Source organism: Osmia lignaria, chromosome 13 (genome assembly GCF_051020975.1).
Source record: "Osmia lignaria lignaria isolate PbOS001 chromosome 13, iyOsmLign1, whole genome shotgun sequence".
Lineage (NCBI taxonomy): Eukaryota > Metazoa > Arthropoda > Insecta > Hymenoptera > Megachilidae > Osmia > Osmia lignaria.
This window is the reverse complement of record NC_135044.1, coordinates 8840194-8864758: the sequence shown is the minus strand read 5'-3', so window position 1 is coordinate 8864758 and position 24565 is coordinate 8840194. Positions and strand designations below refer to the sequence as shown.

The 24565-nt window shown below is 36.4% G+C and overlaps 3 protein-coding genes across 5 annotated transcripts; 1 reads left to right on the top strand and 2 right to left on the bottom strand.

Moving 5' to 3' along the window:
• Positions 1 to 137: 137 nt before the first annotated feature.
• Positions 138 to 9585, bottom strand: cib (thymosin beta cib). Of its 2 annotated transcripts, XM_034337568.2 has the most exons (6): positions 9411 to 9585; positions 2734 to 2886; positions 2474 to 2587; positions 715 to 828; positions 512 to 625; positions 138 to 425 (listed from the first exon to the last, which is right to left on the bottom strand). In XM_034337568.2, exons 2-6 carry the CDS (start codon positions 2861 to 2863, stop codon positions 397 to 399), a joined length of 501 nt encoding a protein of 166 aa, XP_034193459.1. In that variant the 5' UTR covers positions 2864 to 2886; positions 9411 to 9585; the 3' UTR covers positions 138 to 396. The 2 variants fall into 2 exon arrangements, with proteins under 2 accessions (XP_034193459.1, XP_034193460.1); XM_034337569.2 differs by lacking the exon at positions 2474 to 2587 and having other exon boundaries at positions 9411 to 9580.
• Positions 9586 to 10202: 617 nt separating this feature from the next.
• On the bottom strand, positions 10203 to 14132 carry Prp6 (pre-mRNA processing factor 6). The gene is made up of 10 exons (XM_034337566.2): positions 13992 to 14132; positions 13619 to 13883; positions 13472 to 13531; positions 13259 to 13385; positions 12636 to 13186; positions 11769 to 12549; positions 11485 to 11700; positions 11070 to 11411; positions 10650 to 10993; positions 10203 to 10564 (listed from the first exon to the last, which is right to left on the bottom strand). Exons 2-10 carry the CDS (start codon positions 13711 to 13713, stop codon positions 10285 to 10287), a joined length of 2796 nt encoding a protein of 931 aa, XP_034193457.1. The 5' UTR covers positions 13714 to 13883; positions 13992 to 14132; the 3' UTR covers positions 10203 to 10284.
• A 4446-nt stretch (positions 14133 to 18578) lies between these two features.
• Positions 18579 to 22003, top strand: LOC143305992 (uncharacterized). 2 transcript variants are annotated; one of them, XM_076691527.1, is made up of 3 exons: positions 18579 to 18678; positions 18924 to 20422; positions 21862 to 22003. In XM_076691527.1, the coding sequence occupies exons 2-3, from the start codon at positions 18973 to 18975 to the stop codon at positions 21870 to 21872; spliced, it is 1461 nt and encodes a 486-aa protein (XP_076547642.1). In that variant the 5' UTR covers positions 18579 to 18678; positions 18924 to 18972; the 3' UTR covers positions 21873 to 22003. The 2 variants fall into 2 exon arrangements, with proteins under 2 accessions (XP_076547642.1, XP_076547641.1); XM_076691526.1 differs by having other exon boundaries at positions 18579 to 20422.
• Positions 22004 to 24565: the final 2562 nt, after the last annotated feature.

The following is a 24565-nucleotide window of genomic DNA, read 5'->3' as shown; positions in this document are numbered from 1 at the left end:
ACATCCTTTGGCGAGTTATTATTAAGACGGATGTTGATACAAGCCCAAAATCATTGAATATTGGTAACGTTAGGAATGAAATGGACCGTTTGTAAAGTTTGATCGTATTTTTTTTTTTTTTTCATTAAGTTTGGGCCCGACCTTCATCGTCGTTTCATTGTTAATAGTTTTTATGTAAAAAACGACTTGTGCGTCTCGCCGAAAGGGACGCTCATGGCGGTAGGATAAGTATAATCATAAGATTACATTAACACAGTGTGTGTCGCATTCTTCTTTTTTTTTCCTGTGGACAATGTATGAGTAAATTGTTATAAAATTTCACGATATAGAAAATGGAAGAAATGACGAGTCGCTGCTTCCTTTCTTTTCTGTGTTTCCGGTTTTAAAGTTCCCTTTTTAAGCAGCTATTTTTTCAGCGTCGATTGCTGAAACAGAAAAAATATTATTTTACTTATTTTCATGTAAAATCAAAACTATTCTCTTTCTTTTATTTATTAATTCAGTTATGTACCTTCTTTGGTAGGCAAGGGATTTTTCTCGAGCGTTTCGGCGTGTTTTAGCTTCGCAGGATCAAAATTTTCAATTCCAGAGATTAGTTGCTGCTTTCCCTTTTCCTGCTGAATCGCTGTATACAAATATTGAATAACATTCCTTAAATATTTTTTAAACAAAGAGAAAAAATTGCTTTGAAAGTCAGGAAATACGATAATGTACCATCCTTGTCAGGTAGCGGATTCTTTTCTTGAGTTTCAGTGTGTTTCAAACTGGTCGGGTCAAATGTCTCGATGCCCGACATCAGCGTTTGTTGAGTCTTCTCCGCGGCTACATCTATGAAAAAAAAAAGTAAATCGAGGTAAAAGAATGGAAAACAAAACACGGGTGACAGTCATTTTTCACACATCAAAGAGACTTGACGCGTATTATTGTGGATACTGTATAAATGTAGCCACTTCGAAATGTAAAATTTAGGGCGAAATTTCCGTTCCGGTTCCGTGTTTCACCGCCCCCAAAATAGGACAATATATACAGGGTGTCCCGTAATTCCTGTAACTCCCGGAAATACGGGGTTGCTGGGCTGATTCTGAACAACATTTTTCTTTACCAAAATGTCGTTGCGTGAAGCTTCGTTTTTAAGTTATTAACGAAAAACACTGGCCAATCAGAGCGTGCCTTTAGCACAGGCCGAACCACGAGAGCGTTGGCTTTCAGCCGTGCTCGGTCGTGGTCGTGAACAAACGCATTGGCACAAACGCATTCATTATTCATGAATAACGAATGATTCCACATTGTTCTTAATTTAAGACGATGTAACATTTATCGCACGCTTCTCTTGATATCCACGCTGTGCCAATGCGTTTGTTCACGACCATCTCGTGGTTCGGCCCGTGCTAAAGGCGCGCTCTGATTGGCTAGTGTTTTTCGTTAATAACTCAAAAACGAAGCTTCAAACGACATTTTGGTAAAGGAAAATGTTGTTCAGAATCACCCCAGCAATCCCCCATTTACAGGAGTTACAGGACACCCTGTATATTCTGAAAGATCTCGACGAGTCCTATCGAATGAGCCTAGTCTCAGATTGCGCAAATGGAAAAAATTAACCTAACCTAATTGAATCGAGAGAGGAAATGCCGATTGAGCTTTGTATGGTTAAGGTCTTCGGAAAAAAATTGTGTTTTTTTTTGCTCCTCGAGGATTCGAATTCCCTATCTCGCTGTCGAAGAGCGAGTGCCTTAACCTATACACCACTCAGCCGCTATTATAAATAGCAACTTTAAACTTCCTTTTAAGTAAAAAATACAAAAATTCAACCGATTATAACTTTTTTATTATTCGTTTGCGCAACCTGGGACTAGGTTCATTCGATAGGACTCGTCGAGATTTATCAGGGGACATATCCTAATTATTTTGGTTCTACGGACGGTGAAACGTGGAACTGCAGCCATTTTTTTTTTGCATTAATTGACGCATTCATGACCGTTGGACATTAACCCAGCAATAGGTAAACAGAATTCACTATTTCTTTACCCTTACTAAGGAATATTCAAGCTGTATTGTTATTGTGTTATACGTATCTAAAAGATTTATCACCGAGCGGACATAACATCGTGTTATCGTTAAAAGTAATAAAGTAGTACGTAACCGACAAGCGACCGTACATGCAAAACAATCCCTAAAAGCAATAGTGTATAAAAAGTAGGGATGAATCGGTACTTCATAGCAATACATACTCAATTCTTCTAATATTTATACTTTTATGTAAGTATATAAATGACAAAATATATAGAAACGATGAATAAAAGTATGTATCTTGGCAGTATCGGTTTGTCCCTGATAAGAAGCTTGTCTGGGGTGACGTTGGCTGTTGTTCGCGTCACCTCGAAGCACCAAAGAGTCGCAAAATAAACTCCTATTACCCACAGAAGAGATATAGAATCTGCAAGTGTTCCTACGAATCGATAAATTTCTATAATACCTTTGGCATTTGGTAAAATAATCTTCTCTTTCGTGTCGGCATGTTTCAACTGATCTGGTTTAAAAGACTCCACATCGTGGATTAATTCAGAATGTTGTCGCTCTTGTCGCACGTCTAAATTGCAATATTATTATTACATGCATTACAATTACAATTCTAACAAATCATTTCTTAACATTAAACCTCTGTTGTAAGGATACATAATTAAAATTAATAGGGGATAAGAATAATGAAAATTCGTGATGTATGTACGTATGTACCTTCGGCAGAAGGTAAAACATTTTTCTCCGCTGTTGCAGCTTTCTTCATGCAGCCATGATTGAAACCTTCTAGTTCGCTTTTCAAGTCTAAGGCTACTTTTGGCAGGTCTTTCAACGACGGACTCGACATGGCTTTGTGTTGTACTCCTCAATCTAAAACAAACAACTTATTATCATTACTAACAGTAATATACTGTATATTGTAAATTACTTATTAATAATCAAAGGGATTATTACCAAATCTATCGGTATACAATGTTAAAAGATCTTGCGATACATTATGCAGTTTTATTTAAAAATAACAATGTAACCCGCAATTTCTATTTTTGTGGCTGCCAATGTCCAGAAGAATTTCCAAATTATAAAAATGACCAACAACTTGGATCGCAATCTAAAATGAACCATACAGCGTGTCTGTACAAACTATGATGTGCTTTTGTTTAGTACACCGAGTTGAACAAAGGATGTTCCAAGAAATCATTTGTGATAATGAGACGAGGCATAATATCTTTTTGAATATTTGCGATTGTGTTGTCGTACTGGTTTCCAAAATATCCCTAGGGATCAGTGATCGCAACATAAACTTGGATTAAAAGAAGACAGAAACAAATTGAAGTCGCGCAGTTTACAAGAATCGATAAAATACAATTTCATTGCGGTGTCGTTGCGCGATTCCTCCTTCGACTTTATCCCATTGCCTTTGTTCGCGTGCGAACTATAACCACTCAGTGTAAATGTATGTATATCGAAAAGAAGGAAATGCAGGAATCATCGACTGTCAGCAAACGTGTAGATTCATTATTATCTTATTACTGACAATGAGAACGAGACAAAACTGTAAACGCGGCACGTTTGTTCATATAACTACGATATCGAACGCTTCAACTTGTGTATCGACAGAAACGTCGAATTATATCGACAAAGCAACGCGACTTGTTCGCTCGATTCGATTCGATTCGATTTAGAACGAGTAAAATTTCTTAATTTAAAATGGCCGTTCTTGATGTTTGGACTTATACCGAATAGGACGTATATCAAACCAACCTTTCCCATAAGAAGTAATGTAAAAATAATTAATCCGTTCTCATGTAAAAAAAACTTCTATTGATATTATACCTACATTAATGAGGTTGTAAAATAATTTAAACACTGTTTAACCGTTTGAGTCCCAGGGGTAAAAAAAAAAAAACATTGTCGAAAAGTACTGAACAGCACAATAGCGGTGTTATAAACCCAATATTGGGTCTTTTAGACATAAAATCTAAACAGCGCGACCGCGCTGCTTGGGAGTCAAACGGTTAAACACATAAATAAAAAATTCACATAAAAAATTTATGTCGTATACTGAACAGAAGTCGTATACCGAGGTACCACTGTACTTAAATTTAGTGCTGCATCAACAGAGAGAATTGAAAAGAAAAGGTATGAAAGAAAAGGGGCAATAAATTTTCTTTGATCCCAGGTAAGATGCAAGATGAAGACACAAGCTATAAGTGCCATAAATTCCGCGCGAATAACGGCATCGTTTCTGGCGAATGCAAAGGTAAGCAAGCGTTGCTCGTCTACTACTTCCGGTCGTCTCGGTTCTTCTTACAGGCAAAAATAACGGATTTTCCATAATTATGTTGGAACGCTGAATTTTAACGCACACGCTTGTTACACTAATTACGATCAATGGATATAGCTATTCGTTTCGACTGAAATTTAATTTATTTAAAAATCACGATACATATATAATATCTACAATTAAGTTTAATCAATAACTCGTATTTATCTCTAAATTTTCTGCTACATGCTACCAAGTACATAACATGTTACGAAGCGGAAGCTACAAAAGCTTGTTACATCCGGTCTACGTTGCCTTCCATTTCCTTTCTGGTCACATATCCTTCGCTGTAATTTACCTACTAGAAACCTTGGTATTTTTTAAGAAACGGTATAAATATTTTTATTCATGATCAAACATCGTTCATCCTTAAATGCATAAGTTTTATTTTTTCTCCATTTTTTTTATTCAACAGAATTCAACCGGAGCAAGAACAATGATAAATTGCAGACCGAACCATAAATTATTCTAAATGTTTAGTTCATGAAAATATTATATGTACACGTACATAAAAACTGCGACGTAAAACAGATCCTTGATGTTAGTTAAAATAAAAATTTATAATCGTTGCACGTTCTCTTGAAAACTTTGGATTATTCGTATAATATATTCGTACATCGAACTCATATTGCTTTTATACGCATTACAGCTGTTAGACCAGTGATGTGCAATCAACGACACTCGAAACCCACATGATTTTAATTAACTTGAAAGCTCAATTCTTTCACGATCCAGAATTATTGTCTTTGTTCGAATCGTATACTGTTTAAAATCTACCTAATTGCAGATGAACGTGTCTTTACGAATTTACTTAGAAAGGACACATATGTAGTTAAAAAAATGTTTGTGCACCACTGAACATAGAATGACTCATGCTCGCCGAGACTCTTCGTTCCGTTTCTTTCTCTATATATTCTGTTCCTTGTTTAACCTATGGATAATCATTTGCAAGAAAAATATAATGTAAAGAAGTAATTTCTGAATTTCACGACCTATCTCATGGTTAAATATTCTTATCAATATTTAAAACAACTCTGACATAATGCTTGAAGTAATTCGTCATCGTTTTATCAAAATTCAGACCGTTTACTTGAAAATAAATGACTGCTGTTGTCGACTAACTGAACACGCGATACTTCGTCAAAATGTTAAAAAAAAAAACGAAATTACTTTGAAAATTCAGTAATGTTCCTTATTTTCAGCTATTATGAAAAATAAGTAGTTTCGAAAAAACCGATTACAGCATATAGAAAGAGATTGCTTCGAGGAACAGAATCAACGGATAAGCGTTCATCAGAGGCTTCAGGAGAGCGTTTCGAGGGATACGTTCCAACGGTGGGTCAGCATCGACAAGGCTGTGTATAGGTCCTTATATGGTAGCCGGTCGTATGGCTGTATATAGAGAGAGCTCGAAAGAGGCTGAATACGCAACCGTGGAACACGTTCGCGTCCTTTACGTATCCACTCGTTGAATATTTCTTCTTTCCCTATCTTCTGTACACTCGTGTAGGAGTATTGCATCGAGTGCACGAATACACGCGAACCACGTATTGCGTGTAACGGTCAGAAAACGAAGAGGAGAACGAGCACGATTAGTCTTACGGTTGGTACGCGCAAATTCAACCAAACGATACATTTTGATTAATCTTCCCCTCGGGTTAACGTACCTGGTTTTAAGCTCTGCAATTTTATCTATGAATCTTTTCAAAACATGTATATAATAACATTTACATATATGTATCTGTAAGTACAGTAATGTAATCAAGGTACATACATTAAGCTGGAGCGTGTTACACCGTTAAGTCGGTCGATTTCACAAAAGCCAAGAAAGCACGTTCGAAGATGTATCTCATTGGATAATCGCGACACGAAAGGAGAACTGAAAATGTTCAATACGCTGGAGAAACCACGATAAATCCTACTTGATCTCGCGAGGAGAAAAGAGGTCTGCAAGTTAATAAGGAAACTAGGTTGACTCGCACCGACGCGCTAGCCGGTTTGCAGAACGCGTCGGTGTACGACACGCTTCGATGCTTCTACTCATCGCAGAAGATTGTAACATCAGCCAAGGTTTGTCTTCTCAACTTGAATGGGTACCTTAAAATTCTTTCCATATAATTTCTCGTCTCTTTATCGCGTAATTTAAACTATATCATTTTTAGTTACAGGACCGGGCTATGGACCTAGGCAGACTAGGCGGCCACCTAGGGCCCCTTAAGGTCCAGGGCCGCCATAAGACGATTTTGCGTCTAAGAATGCAAGAAGAGTAATGTTTAACTTGAATATTAATCTAAATTAGTTATTCAAACTTTAACGTTAATTTTATAAATTTTCTTTGAGCTACTTTTTTTTATGTCATATATGTGAAGGGGCCGTTTTTCGGAGCTCGGCCGGCCTTGTTTCGTTGAAAACATACTACACTTACTACAACGCTATTATTCGAATAATAACCTGCGAATAATCTACTAAACTCGTGTGTCTGAAACTGATCGACCGTAAGTACATCCTGTCGGTCGATAACATCGGGCAATCGCTGAAGGGTTTCGTCGGTCACCGTCGTCGATGTGGGTTCTCGAGTAAAGAGAGATCTTAGAACGGAGAACTAACGAGTTCGCGCGGGATACCAATTAACTTGGGTAATCGCGTTTAACGAAGGACCGCGCAGCGGTTCGGTTTTCTGCACCTACGTGCAGTAATCACAGAAAAGTGAAGAACGACGAGTATGTGTGTATGTAACAAGTAGAAAATGCGTTGCTATGATTTTCTCTCGCACTCGCAGCGATACAAACGCCCTCTCTTTGTTTCTCTTTCGTGCGACCGTGACGGCTAACGAACCCTGGACGCACGCCTATCGTCGTATCGAGCGGCGGCGCGTACATACATACATTCAGGGGCGTATTACGTGTTACTAAGCGGCTTTGGGATTCACGGACCCCAGAATCGACTTGAAATGAGATACATTTCAAGAATTTAACAAGTCTGGAGCATTTCTAATTCAACTTTCCGATAGAACAAGTAGCAAGAGAAAATTTTAATTCACCAAAGAGCTTTGTTATAACTATGTGTACGAAATTATCCCGTGCTCTCGCCTGATAACGCAAGCGTAAAGGGATCCTCTTCAGCGGTCATGATTTCGTGAACAAGTACCAAGGTGTATACACGGTGAATGAATAGAGCTCCGAAGAGAACCCTTTGACCCAATCTCGTAGATTACAGATTGCTTTCGTCATTACGCTTCGGTTTGACGAGCAACGCTCCCGCTCGTGGTGCTCGTGAAATAGGGGTGATACTGTCGAATGGAAAAGTTGATAAAACTCGGGAACATTCAATCGTTTATAAATAAAATACAAAATAGAAACGATTACAATTAACTTTTAAATGTTTCATCTGCTTTATTGACTAGAGACGCGTAATGCATCTCGAGCGAGCAATTAGCTCACGTTTTAGTCGGTTCCGACCTTGAAGATGCTCAAAGGTGTCTCAGGATACTTCCGTAACCTGAATGAAATATCTGAGAGCGTGTCTGAAATGTGTGTGAATGTGTGAATTCGTATACACGGGGTTGCATCCGGGGGAGCGGTCGACGGGTGGCAGACGGTTTCATCGATTGGCAATGCGGGGGTCGAAGAGTGGGGTTCAACTCCCCCTGCTATCTGTATGTATGTACTACATAACGTATCGACGACCTCGGCTTTCATGGTCATGGTTAAAAAGGTGATTTTTAATATATAGCGTAGGATTCATCTCAATCTACTTACATGCACTTTCCATTAACATACATGTATGCATCAAGATAAACGCGAACGTTACGATTCATTTTTTGTAATTCATACTTCCTCATAAATGATTCTAAATTTATTTTCAGTAACTGCGACAATTTATCAATACGTGTATGTATTTTTTCTCCACGTATGTATCTCTATCAATATTGAACGTAATAGCTTATGAAAATGATAAAATTTATCTCGCCATGTTCTTTCCAAGAATAAGTTGACATTATTTTTTGCAAGAAACGAAGTAAATAAAAATCATGTTTGTAATTCGAATAGAATTTGTTAAGTGTTTTACTTATTTGAAAGACATTCTCGCTCGCCTTGAAACAACTTAAGTTGTTCAGGACATGATAAAATGCAGATATTGCTCGATTCTCCCTTATGAAGACACGACGCGTTAAAGTGTGTACATATATTTAATTAGAACCGAACGCACGTATTGCAACGAATCCGTCGAGGTAAATTTATGTATCGTTGTTGAAATTATTAAATATTTCAAAACTCAACAGTTACACGAAGAATACTTGCTAACCGGTAACGAAGAATACATTTCTGTGCCTGATGCGCAACGGAAATGCATTTGTCAAAACCACGCCCTTATTGAATCCTACCGTCCTACACCGTAATACAACATGTGGAAACTCGAGGATAGCTTTGGGGTAACAACTTCCACTCTTCACTCAATACGATACGTTCACTTCGGAATTAACTCCTGTTTCAGGTTTACCGATTACATGAAAATTTCATTCTACAAAGTATATACCTAAGTACTTACAAGGAACATATAGGATAGTAGCCAGAATATCGTATACTTCAGTTTCCTAAGAACATGATTTTAAATTTATGAAAAATACAAGAAATTAAATATTTCAGATTATTGCTGAAGAAAATGGAAAACAATAAAAATTCTACTTAAGATATGTATATATATATATATATAAAGAAGGTGCATGGAGATTTGACCACACCCCTCCATTTTCGATCGTTGAATAACAAAGACAATCGATATCGTTAAAAAAGCATCGGTACGTTTTTATCAGTTTGCTCATCGAAAACAAACAGCATGAACAATGTATGAATAATGACTGGCTTCGGATAGCTTTCATGATGTTGAAAACACGTATACAAATGATTTATGTTATGTACCGCCTTTCTTCGGTATGTACACGACGAAAGCCGGTCCCATGAGTGGATTGGTACATACAATGACACCGATACGATTCGTTCACTTAGAGGAAAATATCGATGGAGAACAATTTAAGCGACGAGATAGAATGTATCACGGAAGGAGCACTGACCTGTCAGTTGTCACTACAAGAGGTAGCAAGCGCAGGCACCGTCCAGCCGAACGTTCAAGGGCAGGAAGGAGACAGCACACTGATTGACCGGATAGAAATTCCGCGGCACGTAACACCAGGTAACACTGGCGGAGCCACTCTTCCACTTTTCCTTCTGCCGATCCTACGCTTACCGCTCCGACTTTGACTGTGTATCCCCCACCATCGATACCGACCCCGAACGTTAGCCAATCGGGGAGTATAGTTTCCCTCTTCCCCCCCACTGTTGAATTCCTCCTACTATCCTTTGAAGCTTCCTCCAATCGTCGCCTTGACCGTCATCAGAGAGGGTGGCTGACTCACCCTTCGTGACGAGCATGATTTTACATTCGATGCACGAAAAAAGTCCCATGTTGTGTTCGCTATAAACTCGTTTTCCATTTCTTTTATTTTCCTATTAGGCTGTTTTTCTTTTTATTTATTTTTGTAGTTATAAAATATATTATAGACATTCCAAGCTACATTTGTAGCTGGAAACGCGACAGAAGATTCATCGGGATTGTCGTTGCTATTTTTGACAGAATAGGGAGAGATCTGAAGAAGTTTAGGGGTTGACGAGCTCGAATGACTCATCGTGCAGTTATCCCAGCTGCGCGTCATATGGCAGTCCCGTTGGGTGTTACCAGTACTTGAAAATAGCACGGTCTGGTAAAAAAAAAAAAGATAGATTTACTCAGAACAAATGTAAAGAAATAATATTCTGCATTCTGCACACTTTTTTTTCAATGAGATATGTGATAATTGCGTTCATTTATACAATTTAATAGTTTATTTACTCTAATACAACTTAAAAAATATATGTACAATACATACTTAACCTCTATTTTATTAAATATTATATTGGAATCGGTAGGTCTTTTGCAACTAATACTAAAATCTGATCTGTGCTTAAGCACCAATTCACTATATTCTTTGATACTTTACACCAGTTTTCACCGTGATGAGGTTCAGCGGCAATACACCTTTTCTTTACATCTTCTTGTTGCTCCTCTGTTCCATTTAACAATTCAAATTTATAGAAATAAGCCCATGCATCTCCCAAATCTGGATCTATCTTAACCGTTCTATTGAACCAGTCCCTGCATTTGGTGATTTTATGTTCACACCAGAACAATCTAAAAAGTATTTTTAAGTTTTTCATAATAATCAAACATTGTTAACAGTATAGACAAACGTTACATGAAATTATTAGATACTCACTTTGATACTGCCAGAAGTACATGAGGGTCGTGTTCACATTTTTTCAGAGCATCGACACTTTTAGTTTTTCTTTGTGGCCGCGGTTCCATGAAAATCGCTTCAGCCCAAAGTAAACCAGACGTAGGACATTCTTGCAATGCTTTCGCCATTAATGTATTCGCCATATCTCTGACACCTCCACTTTTTAATTCGTTTCTAATAGCTTCCAGCCAGAGTTCCGCGTTTTTCGGATTTTTCAAACGTGCTTTTTCTAATACCGATCGAGCTTTGGTAACTTGACCCTTTCTATGTTCTAATTGTGCCAATAATCGCCACAATGGAATTGAATTCGGACACTTCTTTATCTGGAAATCAAATAAGAAAAGTATGAGTAACAATTAAATCTCTAAGTGATTGTGAAATTAATAAAGAGAAATTTACAGCTTGGTTGTACGTGTCTAAAGCTTTATCCAAACTGCCTTGTTGTTCTTCAATTTGACCCTTCATTAACCATAATTTAGGGAAATCATCGAATGCTTCTAAGGCTTCTTTTAGTAGCTTCAATGCTGCATCGAGGTTGTTTAAAGCCCATTCTAATTTTGCGCTTTTCATCATAACTCGAGGCGTAGGCGCGGATGCTCTAGCTTTAGCGAGCAATCGTCTAGCTCTTTCGTATTCAGAATTTTCCGATTCCAATTTCACAGCCGCTAACCATATCTCCTCCGAATTTGGATTTGCTTGAAACGCGAGTGACAAAATACCTCTAGCTGCTGGAACATCACCCTGTAAAAAAAGAAAACATTATTATGTACAAAGATATTTATATAAAGTTGAATTTTCTATAAATTTTACGTACCGCCAGCCATTTCGATTTTGCACCCATAAGCCAAAGTACTTCGCTTTTGGGACAATGTGCAACTGCTCTTTGAAGCAAGGACTCTAAAGATTCTCGCGTTCCATATGTTTTCTCGAAATAAGCTGCTCGTAGCCAGATTGATTTTTTGCTAGGGAACGTTGACAATGCGTAGGCGTAAACAGCTCTAGCACATTCCAATGCCCCTTGTTGAGCACACTAAAACAGTTAAGAAATGAATAATAATTTATACCACAGTAGACGCAAATGCGTGTTAAATATCTTACCGTTTCTGCGTCTTCCATCCACGTATGTTTTCTATCCTCTTCTTCTACTCCAAAACTTATGATTGCCTTGACGATAACTTGACAAGTATGCACAGCACCAGCCTTTTCAGCCTCCATTGCTTCTTTGAACCAGTGTTCTCTATTAATTTCAACTCCGTTCGCGCTTAGCGAGGATATCGCTCGATCAATAATCTTCTCGACCATGTGTTTATTTCCATTTGCTTCTTCCAATTTCGCAGCGGTGGTCCATATTTGTCTGTCTGTCGGAATGTTTTCTCTTGCTTTGTTGAGCACCTTCCTTGCATTATCATAGGTTTCCAATCTAGCAAGAGCGAGCCATAGATCTACACTGGTCGGACAACACTCGACCGCTCGACTGAGTAAAATCCGTGCATCTTCTGGCTCTTCCAATTCAACAGCTGCTTTCCATAGTCTTACCGAATTTGGGATATGTTCCAAAGCTTTGCGGTACACTCTTCTTTTAGCTTTTGTTTCTGTTTCCAAGTCCGCTGCCTTTATCCAGATTCTAACAGACGTTGGTATATGTCGTACGGATTGTGCAATTACCGCCTTAGCTGTGTCCGGTGGTTGAAGCCTAGCTGCTTCTAGCCACAAATCTTCTGACGTAGGATTTACCTCGCACCCTTTCATTATCAGATTTCGAGCAGCTTGTACCTTTCCTGTAACTTCTTCTAAACGAGCAGACGCGATCCATGCTGGCGGATGATTGGGGTTCGTTTCTCTCACGGATTTTAATAATAATCTGGCCTTTTTGATGTCGCTAAACAAAATATATGAAATAAATATATATGTACATATATTCAATTGAAGGAAATATTAAAGCACTTAATATTTTGCATAACTTACTTGATATCACCACCATAAGTTGGAATCATACTTTGCAAATCTGTTAGATAACCTTTAGGATCAACAACAGTTTGCCCTTCCACGGAATCAGAAACCTGATTCAATTTGACGTTCATCAAAGTGTTTCTAGCTTGTCCAATTTTTCTTAGATCTAAATCTCCCGTAGGAGTTAACATTCCAGGTGTTGCTACACCAGGCATCATAGATGCCAAACCACTAGACGGATCGATACTAGTCGAAGTTTCGCCACCTAAGTTTCTTGCGAGAACAGAATCTGGCAGGGGTGTAAATTTCTCGGCTCTCGGATTTCTCTGTTTCCGGTTTCTCGCATCACCTACTTCTGGAACATTTTTCCATTCTTCTTCAGTTACGTTTACTAATTCTCGTTTTAAGTCTGAGAACTGCTGTTGAATTTTCGGACGTTCCTGACGATATTTTTCTAGTTCTTCTCTAAGCCTTTTTTCCCTATATTCTTTACGTTTTTCATCCATTCGTTTATCAATAGCTTCATATATAGCATCAGCTTCTTCGTCATCTTTATCGTATGGATCCTGCAGAATATTGATAATTTAGTACAGAATACATTTAATGATCATTCTGGGATATTTACAATCAATATTTACTTTACTAAATAAAGAACCTCCATATCCAGAAAATTCATCATAATTAGAATCGTTCAAATCTTCTTCATCCTCTTCCTCTTCCTCTTTCTTTTTTGTTCTTTTTGTAGGTGGAGCATGTCTGTCATCTCTACAAAGAAAATGTAACACCAGGATAAAAAACAAAAAAATAGCACGTTTTCATTGATACAAATTCTTTTTCGATGAAATACTTACGAGACATCATTAGCATCTCGAGCTGGACCGATATCAGATCTAGTCGTGAATCCAGTAGCTCTAAAAAGAAGAAAGAAATCAATGTTTTGATGTATTATGTCAGCGAACTAGGTTACATTACTAAAATTATAGTTTTTTATACATTACCCTCTTCCAACACCAGCAACATATCCCAATGGTGCCGGTACTCCCAAAAAGTGCTTTTTATTTCGGGTTGATAACGAAACTGACGGAACTGCCATTATTATTTACTGTCAATTTACTAACGCAACAGACACAAAATTCTTATACAACCTAACCAAACCTTTATAAATATGAAATAGTGACTACAAATACAAAAAGACTGGACATATCTTTGTTCTCGAGAGAGCATGATTATGGGTATCCCAGACACCCGCAGGTGAAGTTAGGTCTGCATATTATAAAAATTGTTTAACAATTCACTTCATACGCATTGATCAATAAATCATTTGGCTGAACTTTTCTTCAGGGGCCCAAAAATGATGGCCTTTTTTTTTACCTTCTTGAAATATTTTACGCGTAGAATCTAAAAATCCTAGTTTTAAGGCGCGGAATTCGTTGGTTCAGAAGTTATACGTGTGTAAAAGTGAGAGTTTTTAGCGTATTTCACAGGTTAGTTCGACGCCATATTGACTTCTATCTGTAATGTGATTGGTCCGTAGAAATGAGTATTAAAAATACTGGCGACTTCCGCTTACCTTATTTAATTCAAGCGGTTAAAAAGTATATTGTCTTCTGATGGCATCCATCATTAATTCCATCAAATCAATTTAATTTCGACGGCAGAACTTACGCCACAGGTACTCGCAAAGACGGTGAGCAAAATCTTCGTCATGAAAATGAGCTCTATCCCGCATCCAATCCTTTGTTGGCCGCCAATTGGACTCTATTTCTTGGGTGTGAGTACCATCAGTTCCTATCAAATCCGAGGGGGCATTATTTATAAAACAAAAAATAACCTTAGGTATACCGGGTGTGCTATACTCAAGGGCTAACTCTAACACTAACCCTAACCCTAACCCTAGAAATAGTAAAAAATGCAAATTATAATAGAAATCGAATGAAAGCAAAGTTTAGACTAATTTACCTACAAATTTCACGCTATGGTTTACTGACTTGTGAATAAAGCCTTCTTCAGCAAGTCCTACGTAGCTTCTGAAGCAGTCGGTGTGAATTTCACTACCGGCGATAACGTTTTCTTTAATTATGGGAATTAATGTTGCCGCTTCACGATTTCCAACAAGCATCATTCGGCCATCGCCTTCCGATGAACACGGCACATTTTAGTCACCCGCAATAATCTATGTTCGCGAGCCCATGCAACAGCCGCTTCCGTTGACTGAGGCAAATTGGTAAAATTCCATTTAATACTTTGCATGATAAAGGAAAACTTTAGGAAAAGACGAGAATTACGAGGTACAAGCGGAGAAACAATGCAAGCTACAGGTAGTAAAACAAAACACGTGAAAAATGTAACAAAAGACATTTTATTAAAATTTGACAAAAGACATCTCATTCAAATGTTCGTCTAAACGGCCGCCACTCATGTAATTCTGTTTTACCGACGGCGACTCCACTCATTGGATGTGATTGGACGGTAACAAGCTACAAGTCAATATGGCGTCGAAATAACCGGTGAAATACGTTAAAAACGCTCACATTTACACACGTATAACTTCTGAACCGATGGATTCCGCGCCTTAAAACTAGGATTTTTAGATTCTACTCGTAAAATACTTCAAGAAGATAAAAATAATTTTTTGGGCCCCTGAGGTAAAGTTCAGCCCTATTATTTTTTTCTTTTTTTCATTCATTATTCCATACAAATTTTGCCAAACGAGTCCTATTATACCGATGTGGTGTTGATGCACTTGATCACGACAATACAATATCGTTTAATTAATAAATACTTATCTAATATTTATCTTGTGTTATTTTTGTTATTACATAATTCCTTCAAATACTTTTTGCTTGGTAACTTATTTTATTATAAAAGATCTTCAGCACAATGACAGTTGCTCCAAAAAATTAAAAGAACTTTTGCCCATAGAATATGAAACAGAAAATTTAAACGATTTCCGCTATGCGTAACGCGCCGATACGCTCTCCATTGGCATTGGCAAGAGTCCTGAGTATATTTTGCGCAAGCGCACTACAATTATTTATTATAAAACAAACTTGTAGATAATTAAGAAATTATTCACTCACAAACAATGAAAATGATATATTTGTAAATTACAAACGATTTCCAATCAATTACAGTTATCAGTTATCACAAAATCTGTTTATTATAAAAAATTACTAAAAAGTTCCGGCTCACATCATGACTAAAATAAAATTGATAATTACAAAAGAACTAATTTGTCACAAACATTAAAAATAGACTCACAATCAATCACAAACGATTTACAAACGAAATACACTAAGAAAAATTAGAAATAACACAGCCGACTCTAGTACTAGCCGTGCTGAAGTAAAAATGGCAACACCGCGGGAGTCCGGTCTGAATATATCAACACCTACCCTACTCAATCTGCCTCCCGGACTCCCGGACTCTCAGCCAATCAACGTCGTCAGACTCCCGACTACTCTCTGGACTTCACATAACCTCTTTGGTTTCGTTCTAATAATTTCGCTTGTTTCAAGGTTTTTATTAACTTATGTACACGTTTATCAATTCTTAAATGTTTCAATTTGATCCAAAGATGGTTTCATTTTGCTTCACACCTAAATTTTCTTGAAACCACTGTAAATATTTCAAATATCATGCTTCACAACACCAAACTACTTTGAGAGTACACAAAATATATATCACATTTATAACAATTTTATACTACCACATTACTTCTATTTGCCATAGTTGCAACGTTTATATATTGTTTATACATAATTAACACAAAATAGTGTATATTACTACAGCTTTTAATTAAAAAAGACGTTAATTACAATTCCGAGCACAGGACTCTGTTTTTGAAAATAGGACTCCCGATTGTCACGTGAACGGTGTTGCCACGTTGTTCAGCATGGCTAGTACTAGAGTCGGCTGTGGAAATAATCATATTTTATTATTCCTTCCGGCTAGCTTCATGTAAGTAGGTATGTATGTGGCGGCCGGCGTTGAAGTCGGTAAAAAAGAAAACGCCTTCAAGAAAATTCTCAACGCCGCCTTTATCAAATCATGCTTGCTGTTCATTTACTATATTTAAACAAATTCAAATAACTTTTGTGAACATTCATTCCTTAATTAATTCTCAAACCGAAAAAACATGTAAGCTTTTATTATTCTATTTCAAATATATGTATAATTATAATTTAAACTCAAATCGTTCAACTGTAATATGGATTAAAACTCCATATTCTGGTGACCCCGACGTGGGTTAAACTTTGATTCCAGGGACATAAAATTATTGCCCTTTTTTTTTGCTCTTTAATAGTTTTTGACACGTAAAATCCATAAATGTAGGTCGTAACTTTAGGAAATTAGCGGTTCAAAAGTTATGAGTATGTAAAGATCGCGTTTTTAGGGTATTTTACACGCTACTTTGACGCCATGTTACTTCCATCTATTATTTGATTGGCCCGCATAGATGAGCTTTCAAAGTTCCTATGTATCATACTACCAACCTAAAAATTTTAAAGAGGGCCCTTTAAAAGAAATTATTACATTTCAACAGTATTATTATATCACGAAAGCGTTGCCGACTGCCTGACGGCGGTCGGATTTAAGTATATAGCCTAACCTAATCTAATACTTCCGCTTACTTTATTTAAAAATATATTGTTTCTTAATTGCCTCCATTAATGATTCCATCATATCGACTTTATTTTTGCGGCAAAATCGACGCCATAAATACTCGCACAGGCGGTCGGCGAAATCATTATCGTGGAAAACAAATTCAAATGAAACATTTGATTTATCCCGCCAAAATGGCCGCCGAATGCTCATCTATGCGGGCCAATCAAATAATAGATGGAAGCAACATGGCGTCAAAGTAGCGTGTAAAATACCCTAAAAACGTGAAACTTTACATACTCATAACTTTTGAACCGCTAATTTCCTAAAGTTACGACCTACATTTATGGATTCTACGTGTCAAAAACTACTAAAGAGCAAGAAAAAAGGGCAATAATTTTATGTCCCTGGAATCAAAGTTCAGCCCATATTAAAGTTGAACGATTTGAGTTTAAACACAGCCGACTCTAGTACTAGCCATGCTGAACAACGTGGCAACACCGCTCACGTGACAATCGGGAGTCCTATTTTCAAAAACAAAGTCCTGTGCTCGGAATTGTAATTAACGTCTTTTTTAATTAAAAGCTGTAGTAATATACACTATTTTGTGTTAATTATGTATAAACAATATATAAACGTTGCAACTATGGCAAATAGAAGTAATGTGGTAGTATAAAATTGTTATAAATGTGATATATATTTTGTGTACTCTCAAAATAGATTGATGTTGTGAAGCATGATATTTGAAATATTTACAGTGGTTTCAAGAAAATTTAGGTATGAAGCAAAATGAAACCATCTTTGGATCAAATTGAAACATTTAAGAATTGATGAACGTGTATATAAGTTAATAAAAACCTTGAAACAAGCGAAATTATTGGAACGAAACCAAAAAGGTTATGTGAAGTCCAGAGAGTAGTCGGGAGTCTGACGACGTTGATTGGCTGAGAGTCCGTGAGTCCGGGAGGCAGATAGAGTAGGGTAGGTGTTGATATATTCAGACCTGACTCCCGCGGTGTTGCCATTTTTATTTCAGCACGGCTAGTACTAGAGTCGGCTGTGGTTTAAATTATAATTATATGCTTGAAATAGAATAATAAAACCATATATGTCTTTTCGGTTTGAGGATTAATTAAGGAATGAATGTTGACAAAAGTTATTCGAATCTGTTTAAATATAATAAATGAACAGCAAGCATGATTTGATAAAGGCGGCGTTGAGAATTTTCTTGAAGGCGTTTTTTTCTTTACCGACTTCGACACCGGCTGTCACAGGCACAAATTCACGACTCTACCAGAACAAAAGCAAAGCGTCTTGTTTGGTCTTGTTGGATCTGTAACACTGTGGATTTTGCTCGTCTTTGTTCGTGTATAAACATAAGCACATAATGCTAGGCAGATCAAATATAAACTACAGTTTAATTTCTTCGGTTCGTGATGGGGATTTAAAAAGAGTATGCGAGTTAATCAATGTTTACGGTCTATCTTATTCACAAGCATGGTCAGAAGGATACGTTTTACTCCGTGATGCTATTGCAAATGAACATACAGAAATTGCTAGACTACTTTTAATAAATGGTTCCAAAGTTAACAGTAAAAACAAGAATCCCTCTGATAGTCCACTTCATTTAGCTGTTAGGAAGCGTAACAGAGAAATTGTTGAACTGCTTCTAGATAGAGGTGCTGATGTTAATTTTAGAAATGAACGAGGTTACACTGCGCTGCATGATGCGGTTCGAACTGGAAACATGGAAATTACTCAACTACTTTTGAATCAGGGAGCTTATGCTGATGCTATAGACAATTACGGTATAATTCCACTTCACATTGCTGCTGTGAAAGGATATGTACAGATTGCTAAAGATCTTCTAAATCATGGGGCTTATATTTATTCTGTATGGACTTTAAAAGGGTGGGAAGGGTATATGCCACTACATTTTGCCTCTGTAGGAGGTAGCGAAGAAGCTGTTAGATTATTTTTGGATAAAGGTGTTGATGTTAATACTAACGCAAAGGATAATTTAACGCCACTTCATATGGCCACTAAAGCAGGACATGAAACAGTTGTAAATCTACTCCTAAAGCATGGGGCTAAGGTTGATGCCCAGGATAAGAATGGCAAAACTGCATTGTATCTTGCTGTTGAAAAAGGATATTCAATGATTGTTAAGGATATTTTAAAGTATTGTCCTGATATTAATAATCAAAGCAACAGAAGCTCTCTTGAAGCCGCAGTATACGGGTATAGAAAAGAGATCGTTGAGACTCTTCTTCAACATGGTTTTACTGTTAATCCTAAAGATGTAAATAATCCTGAATTGCTGCATACTGCTGTTTGGAAAGGATATTTGAAAATTGTTGAAGACCTGTTGAAGTATGGTGCTAATGTTAATACGTTACACAGTTCAACATGTAAAAAAGGTTTCACGCCTCTACATAGTGCAGCCAACAACAAGCAAAAGGAAATGGCCAAATTATTGATAAACTATGGAGCTAATGTTAATGCTAAAGATGCAAGTGAAAAAACTCCAATATTTTATGCTATTGAAAACGTTGATGTAAAAATCACCAAACTACTTTTAACTAATGGAGCTGGTATAAAAGATAGTCCTGAGTTACTAAGTATTGCTGTTAAAAAGAAATGCAAAGAAATTGTTGAAATTCTTTTACAACATGATGCTAATATTAACGCTACTGATGGGTGTGGAAGAACAGCCTTATATTTTACTGCTCTTGATAAAGAGAGAGAAATTGCTGCATTGCTGCTAAGTAAAGGGGCTAATGTTAATGCTAAAACTAAAGATGGAGTAACAACACTTCACGCTGCTATTAAGAATGGATGTACAAAAGTCGTTGAAGCTCTTTTGGAATACAATGCAGATGTTAACTATATAGTAGAAGGTGATATGACACTGCTCCATCTTTCTGCTCAGAAAGGAAATGAGCTAATTAGCAAAATGCTTTTAAACAAAGGGGCCGACGTCAACGCTACACGAAAAGGTCGAATAACTGCACTTCATATTGCAGCTAAAAACGGTCATTCGCAAATTGTTGAGATTCTCTTGGAATTTGGTGCTGAAGTTGACTTTAGAAATGAGTATGGTAAAACAGCACTTCATATTGCTTCTGAAGAAGGATATGCACAAATTATTAATGCTCTTCTAGAATATGGTTCTGACATCAACATTATAAGTAAAGGTGGTTATACGCCACTTGAATATGCTATGATTAGATATGATCAATACGTACAGGATAGATATGATCTTCAATTTAATAACTATGATCCTGATCGTGTTTATTATGAGCCTGATCGTGATTATTATGATCCTTATCGTCATTATTATGATCCTGATCGTGATTATTATGAGCCTGATCGTGATTATTATGATCCTTATCGTCATTATTATGATCCTGATCGTGATTATTATGAGCCTGATCGTGATTATGATGAAGGATATGCTGAGATCCTTAAACAGTACATAGTTAAAGTAAAAACTGCAGGCTTATACGTAAATGCAAGAAATTTAAGTTCGATTAATTTCTATGAAACTGGGCTCATGGAAATTAGTGACAATGAAATTAGTGACAATAGTAAATTTAGCAATTTTCAGAGGGAATGTAAAGCAGAAATAGAAATTATGACAGGCGAGAAGATTGATAGTAGCAATACTTCTTTTTACGATATCCTGACAAAGAGTATAAGTCAATTAGCAATATATGCAAGGAATAAAAATATAGTACAGGCCTTGAAATCAGATGATTATAAAACGAAATTTCCAATATATGCTAGTGTAATAAATGGTCGATTTAGGAGGGGCATAGAAAAAAAAAAGTTACTGGAACAATGCAATATGTTTTTCCATTCTCTCTGCGAAAGCCTTCTTGAATTACCAACTTATTGTACTGAAAAAATATTGAGTTACCTGAATGGTGAAGATTTAAGAATTTTAATAGATGCTTGCAAGCCTTTGAATAGCCCTAATACCTATATTAGCGATGTGGAACATGCCTTAGTTGTGAAAGGTAGACAGATAGAATTTCTAGATACTAACTAGAAGTTTGACGTCAATATTTGCTGAAAAATTCATCTTAACCTGTGTAATATTTATTTCTGCAAAATCGCTAGTGACATGGCAAAGAATACTACTATCTCGATAAGGTACCAAATAGCAGAGAATATAAGAAGCTGGATATTAAGGCGGAAATATACTGTAAAAGATTTAGCAAATAAAACAGGTATAGGATACTATACGCTGTTAAGATATGCAAAAGGAAAATGTGGCATTCTAACTAAAAATTTAAAACGTATAGCAAATGAATTGTCAGTTTCTGTTGATAATCTACTTAGTCACATGCATTGTTCAACCTGGTTCCTCAGTGTATTTCTTGGCCTTCGAGTGATGAAGCTCAACTTACAATGCGTAAATTTGAAGAAAATAGTGGTTTTATATGAACGATTGGCGCTATAGACGGAACGTACATTAAAATTGAAGTACCTAAAGAAAATTCTAAAGATTATATAAATCGAAAAGGATACCAATCCATTCAACTTCAGGTAGACTCTTACTACAATATCTATAAAAGTTATGTATTAATTTTATTTATGCTTGTATTCTTAATTTTTTTATTGATTGTAGGTGGTGTGTAATCACAGGGCAATGATTACTCATTGTTATGTTGGTCATCTAGGATCAGTTCATGACCAGAGAGTCTTCATACAATCGGAAGTTGCTGAATATTTAAATGATGACAGCAAATTTCCTTTTGATAATCATTTAGTTGGAGATTCTGGGTATGAATTACATCAACATCTCTTGGTTCCGTTTAAAGATAACGGACATTTAACCGCTGCACAAAAAAATGTCAGTTTCCGTCAATCGTTTGCAAGAGTTGTTGTTGAAAGATGTTTCGCACTATTATAAGGCCGTGTGCCGTATGCGTAGTTTATTATATTGCTTGCCTATGTTTCGAATCGATCTAATTGCTGAATACGTGGTAGCTTGTTGCGTCATTCACAACATTCTTTTATTGCGTGAAGATGAACTTTTACTAATACCAGTGCCAGCAGCTATATAGGATCGAGTGAAAGTTTTTCATGTTAATGAGAGACACCCAAATGTAAACGGTGTTTATAAAAGAAGTATTATTTCTAAAAAGTAGTTATAAATAATTTTTAGTAATTTAAGTAATTCAGTATTAAGTTTTTAGTATTTAAGTAATGTTTTAAGTAAGAATATATTTTCTTTTTTTTATACACAGTAAAAACAAAATGTATGTATGTATATTATATCATACATTATCTCATATATTAAACAATATTGTAATTCATTTATGCATGGATAAATAACCTTAGATATTTTACATGAGGAGATATGATGACTTTATCAATGTTCCCCAACTCCCCATATTTAATAATATAATATACTCATAAAGTTGATCAGGTACTCGAAAGTTTATATAAATAAACTTTGCCATGGCAACGCTGAGCTAAAGGTTGTACGCAAAGTGGTATGCATATGTGTATACAGTAATGCTTCGAAATAAGCAAGTGGCTCGGGACCGAACAGTTGCTTATTTCGAAGCAGGTAGCTATTCGGCTTGACTTTGTTCTTGAAACGGGACGATAGAAAACGCGAGAAACGAGTGAGAGATCCGAGGTAGCGGCAAATCATAAAGTGATCGGCCGAGCAGCGATGTTATTTTTTGGACAAGGATAGAATATAACATGCCCTCTCATTCTCGCACTATGCTTTATTTCGAAGCAAATATACCAGACTGAGAAAGCATTATATATATTCCATCCTTCTTCTACTAATCGATGTCACTACTCAGTCGAGCGTGAAATTTATTACCCTAAACATCGGCTTCGCGCTTTCATGGACCTCTCACTCGTTTCTCGTACCTCTCACTTTGCGGGCGACTTCAAACAAAGAAGAGGGGATAGCGACTTGCTTATTTCGAAGCAGAGACCACTTGCTTATTTCGAAGCATTACTGTACTTACAATCCTTGGTATCGAAACAATCTTCTGTTACCGCAGTGACTACACACTGTAGACTACAGTCTGTAGTCAGTGATGCCAGAACCGTGGGACGTGGGACAAATCTTTACCCTCTCCACAACGTCCCACGACGTCCCAGTGACTCCCCTACCGCAGTTGTTTCATCTAACACAAGCGCGTTGTCCCACGTGTCCGTGTGAGCTCTGCTGGTTTGGCAGAGTTCGGCTGCTCTCGTCATTTCTACGATATCGGCTCGATGCTCAAGCCGCTAAAGCACGTGGCAGTAGCATCGACGAATCGACAAAATAATATAATTTCGTCCATGGCAATATGGCTGAATTAAGAAACCAGGAGAATCAGTTCGAATCCCGATTTTACGGTTTCAGTTCTGATTCTTAATGCATTAACGTTTTTTAAATACATAAAAATACATTTTTAATACATTAATACTATGAAATACATTAACTTGGGAAGCAGTTAAAAAAAGGAGTTGAACTGCATCTTTCTTTGATATTTTTTTTAATATTTAAGTTTTATATATATACATATGTACGTACGTCATATGTATATCATATATATGTACGTACATATGATAAAAGTACGTGACAGAGAAGTAATTTCTTCAATTAGATATTACTGTTATTCTAACTATTACAATATGTAAATTCGAAGACATACGAGGAAAATTGGTTAGGTTAAATTGTAAGGATATAAAGAAATTTCAATCTTTAACGGTTTGTCAGTTTTATTTCTTATTCCTTACAACTATTATAATTTTATTCTCTGAATGGTCATTACAATGAAAGATGGATTAGATACAATTTGATTCCTCATTTAATTTGTTATATACATATCAGGTTTCTTGCAACTATTGCACCTGGTCCACGCTTATACGATATTGCATATTTTACTTTCCTATAATACAACCAAGGAATCAAAACTATAATATAGTGATTACCATAATACAATAAAAAATGTTAAGCTTGGTATAAACCTTATGTTTTTTTTGTGTACTTAATCTGCACTTATGCTTCGTTGCTTTATAATGACTGATTTTTCTTTTGAATGAAACTTCCACTAGCGTATTGATGAAATTTTTCGATTAAAACAAGATCAAACACGACGTAATTTGAATTATAGTTACTTTATATATTTGCATTAGGTTTTAAATAAATAAGTAAATATAATGCAAATTATGTCGTGTTTGGTCTTATTTTGATCAGAAGAACCTTCCAATTACATTGGTAAAAGTTTCATTTAGCAAAAATGAAAAATAAAAAAGTTATAGTTAAATTAATATTGTCTCACTCAAATGTTTTTTCTCGGCTCCTTTAATTCTCG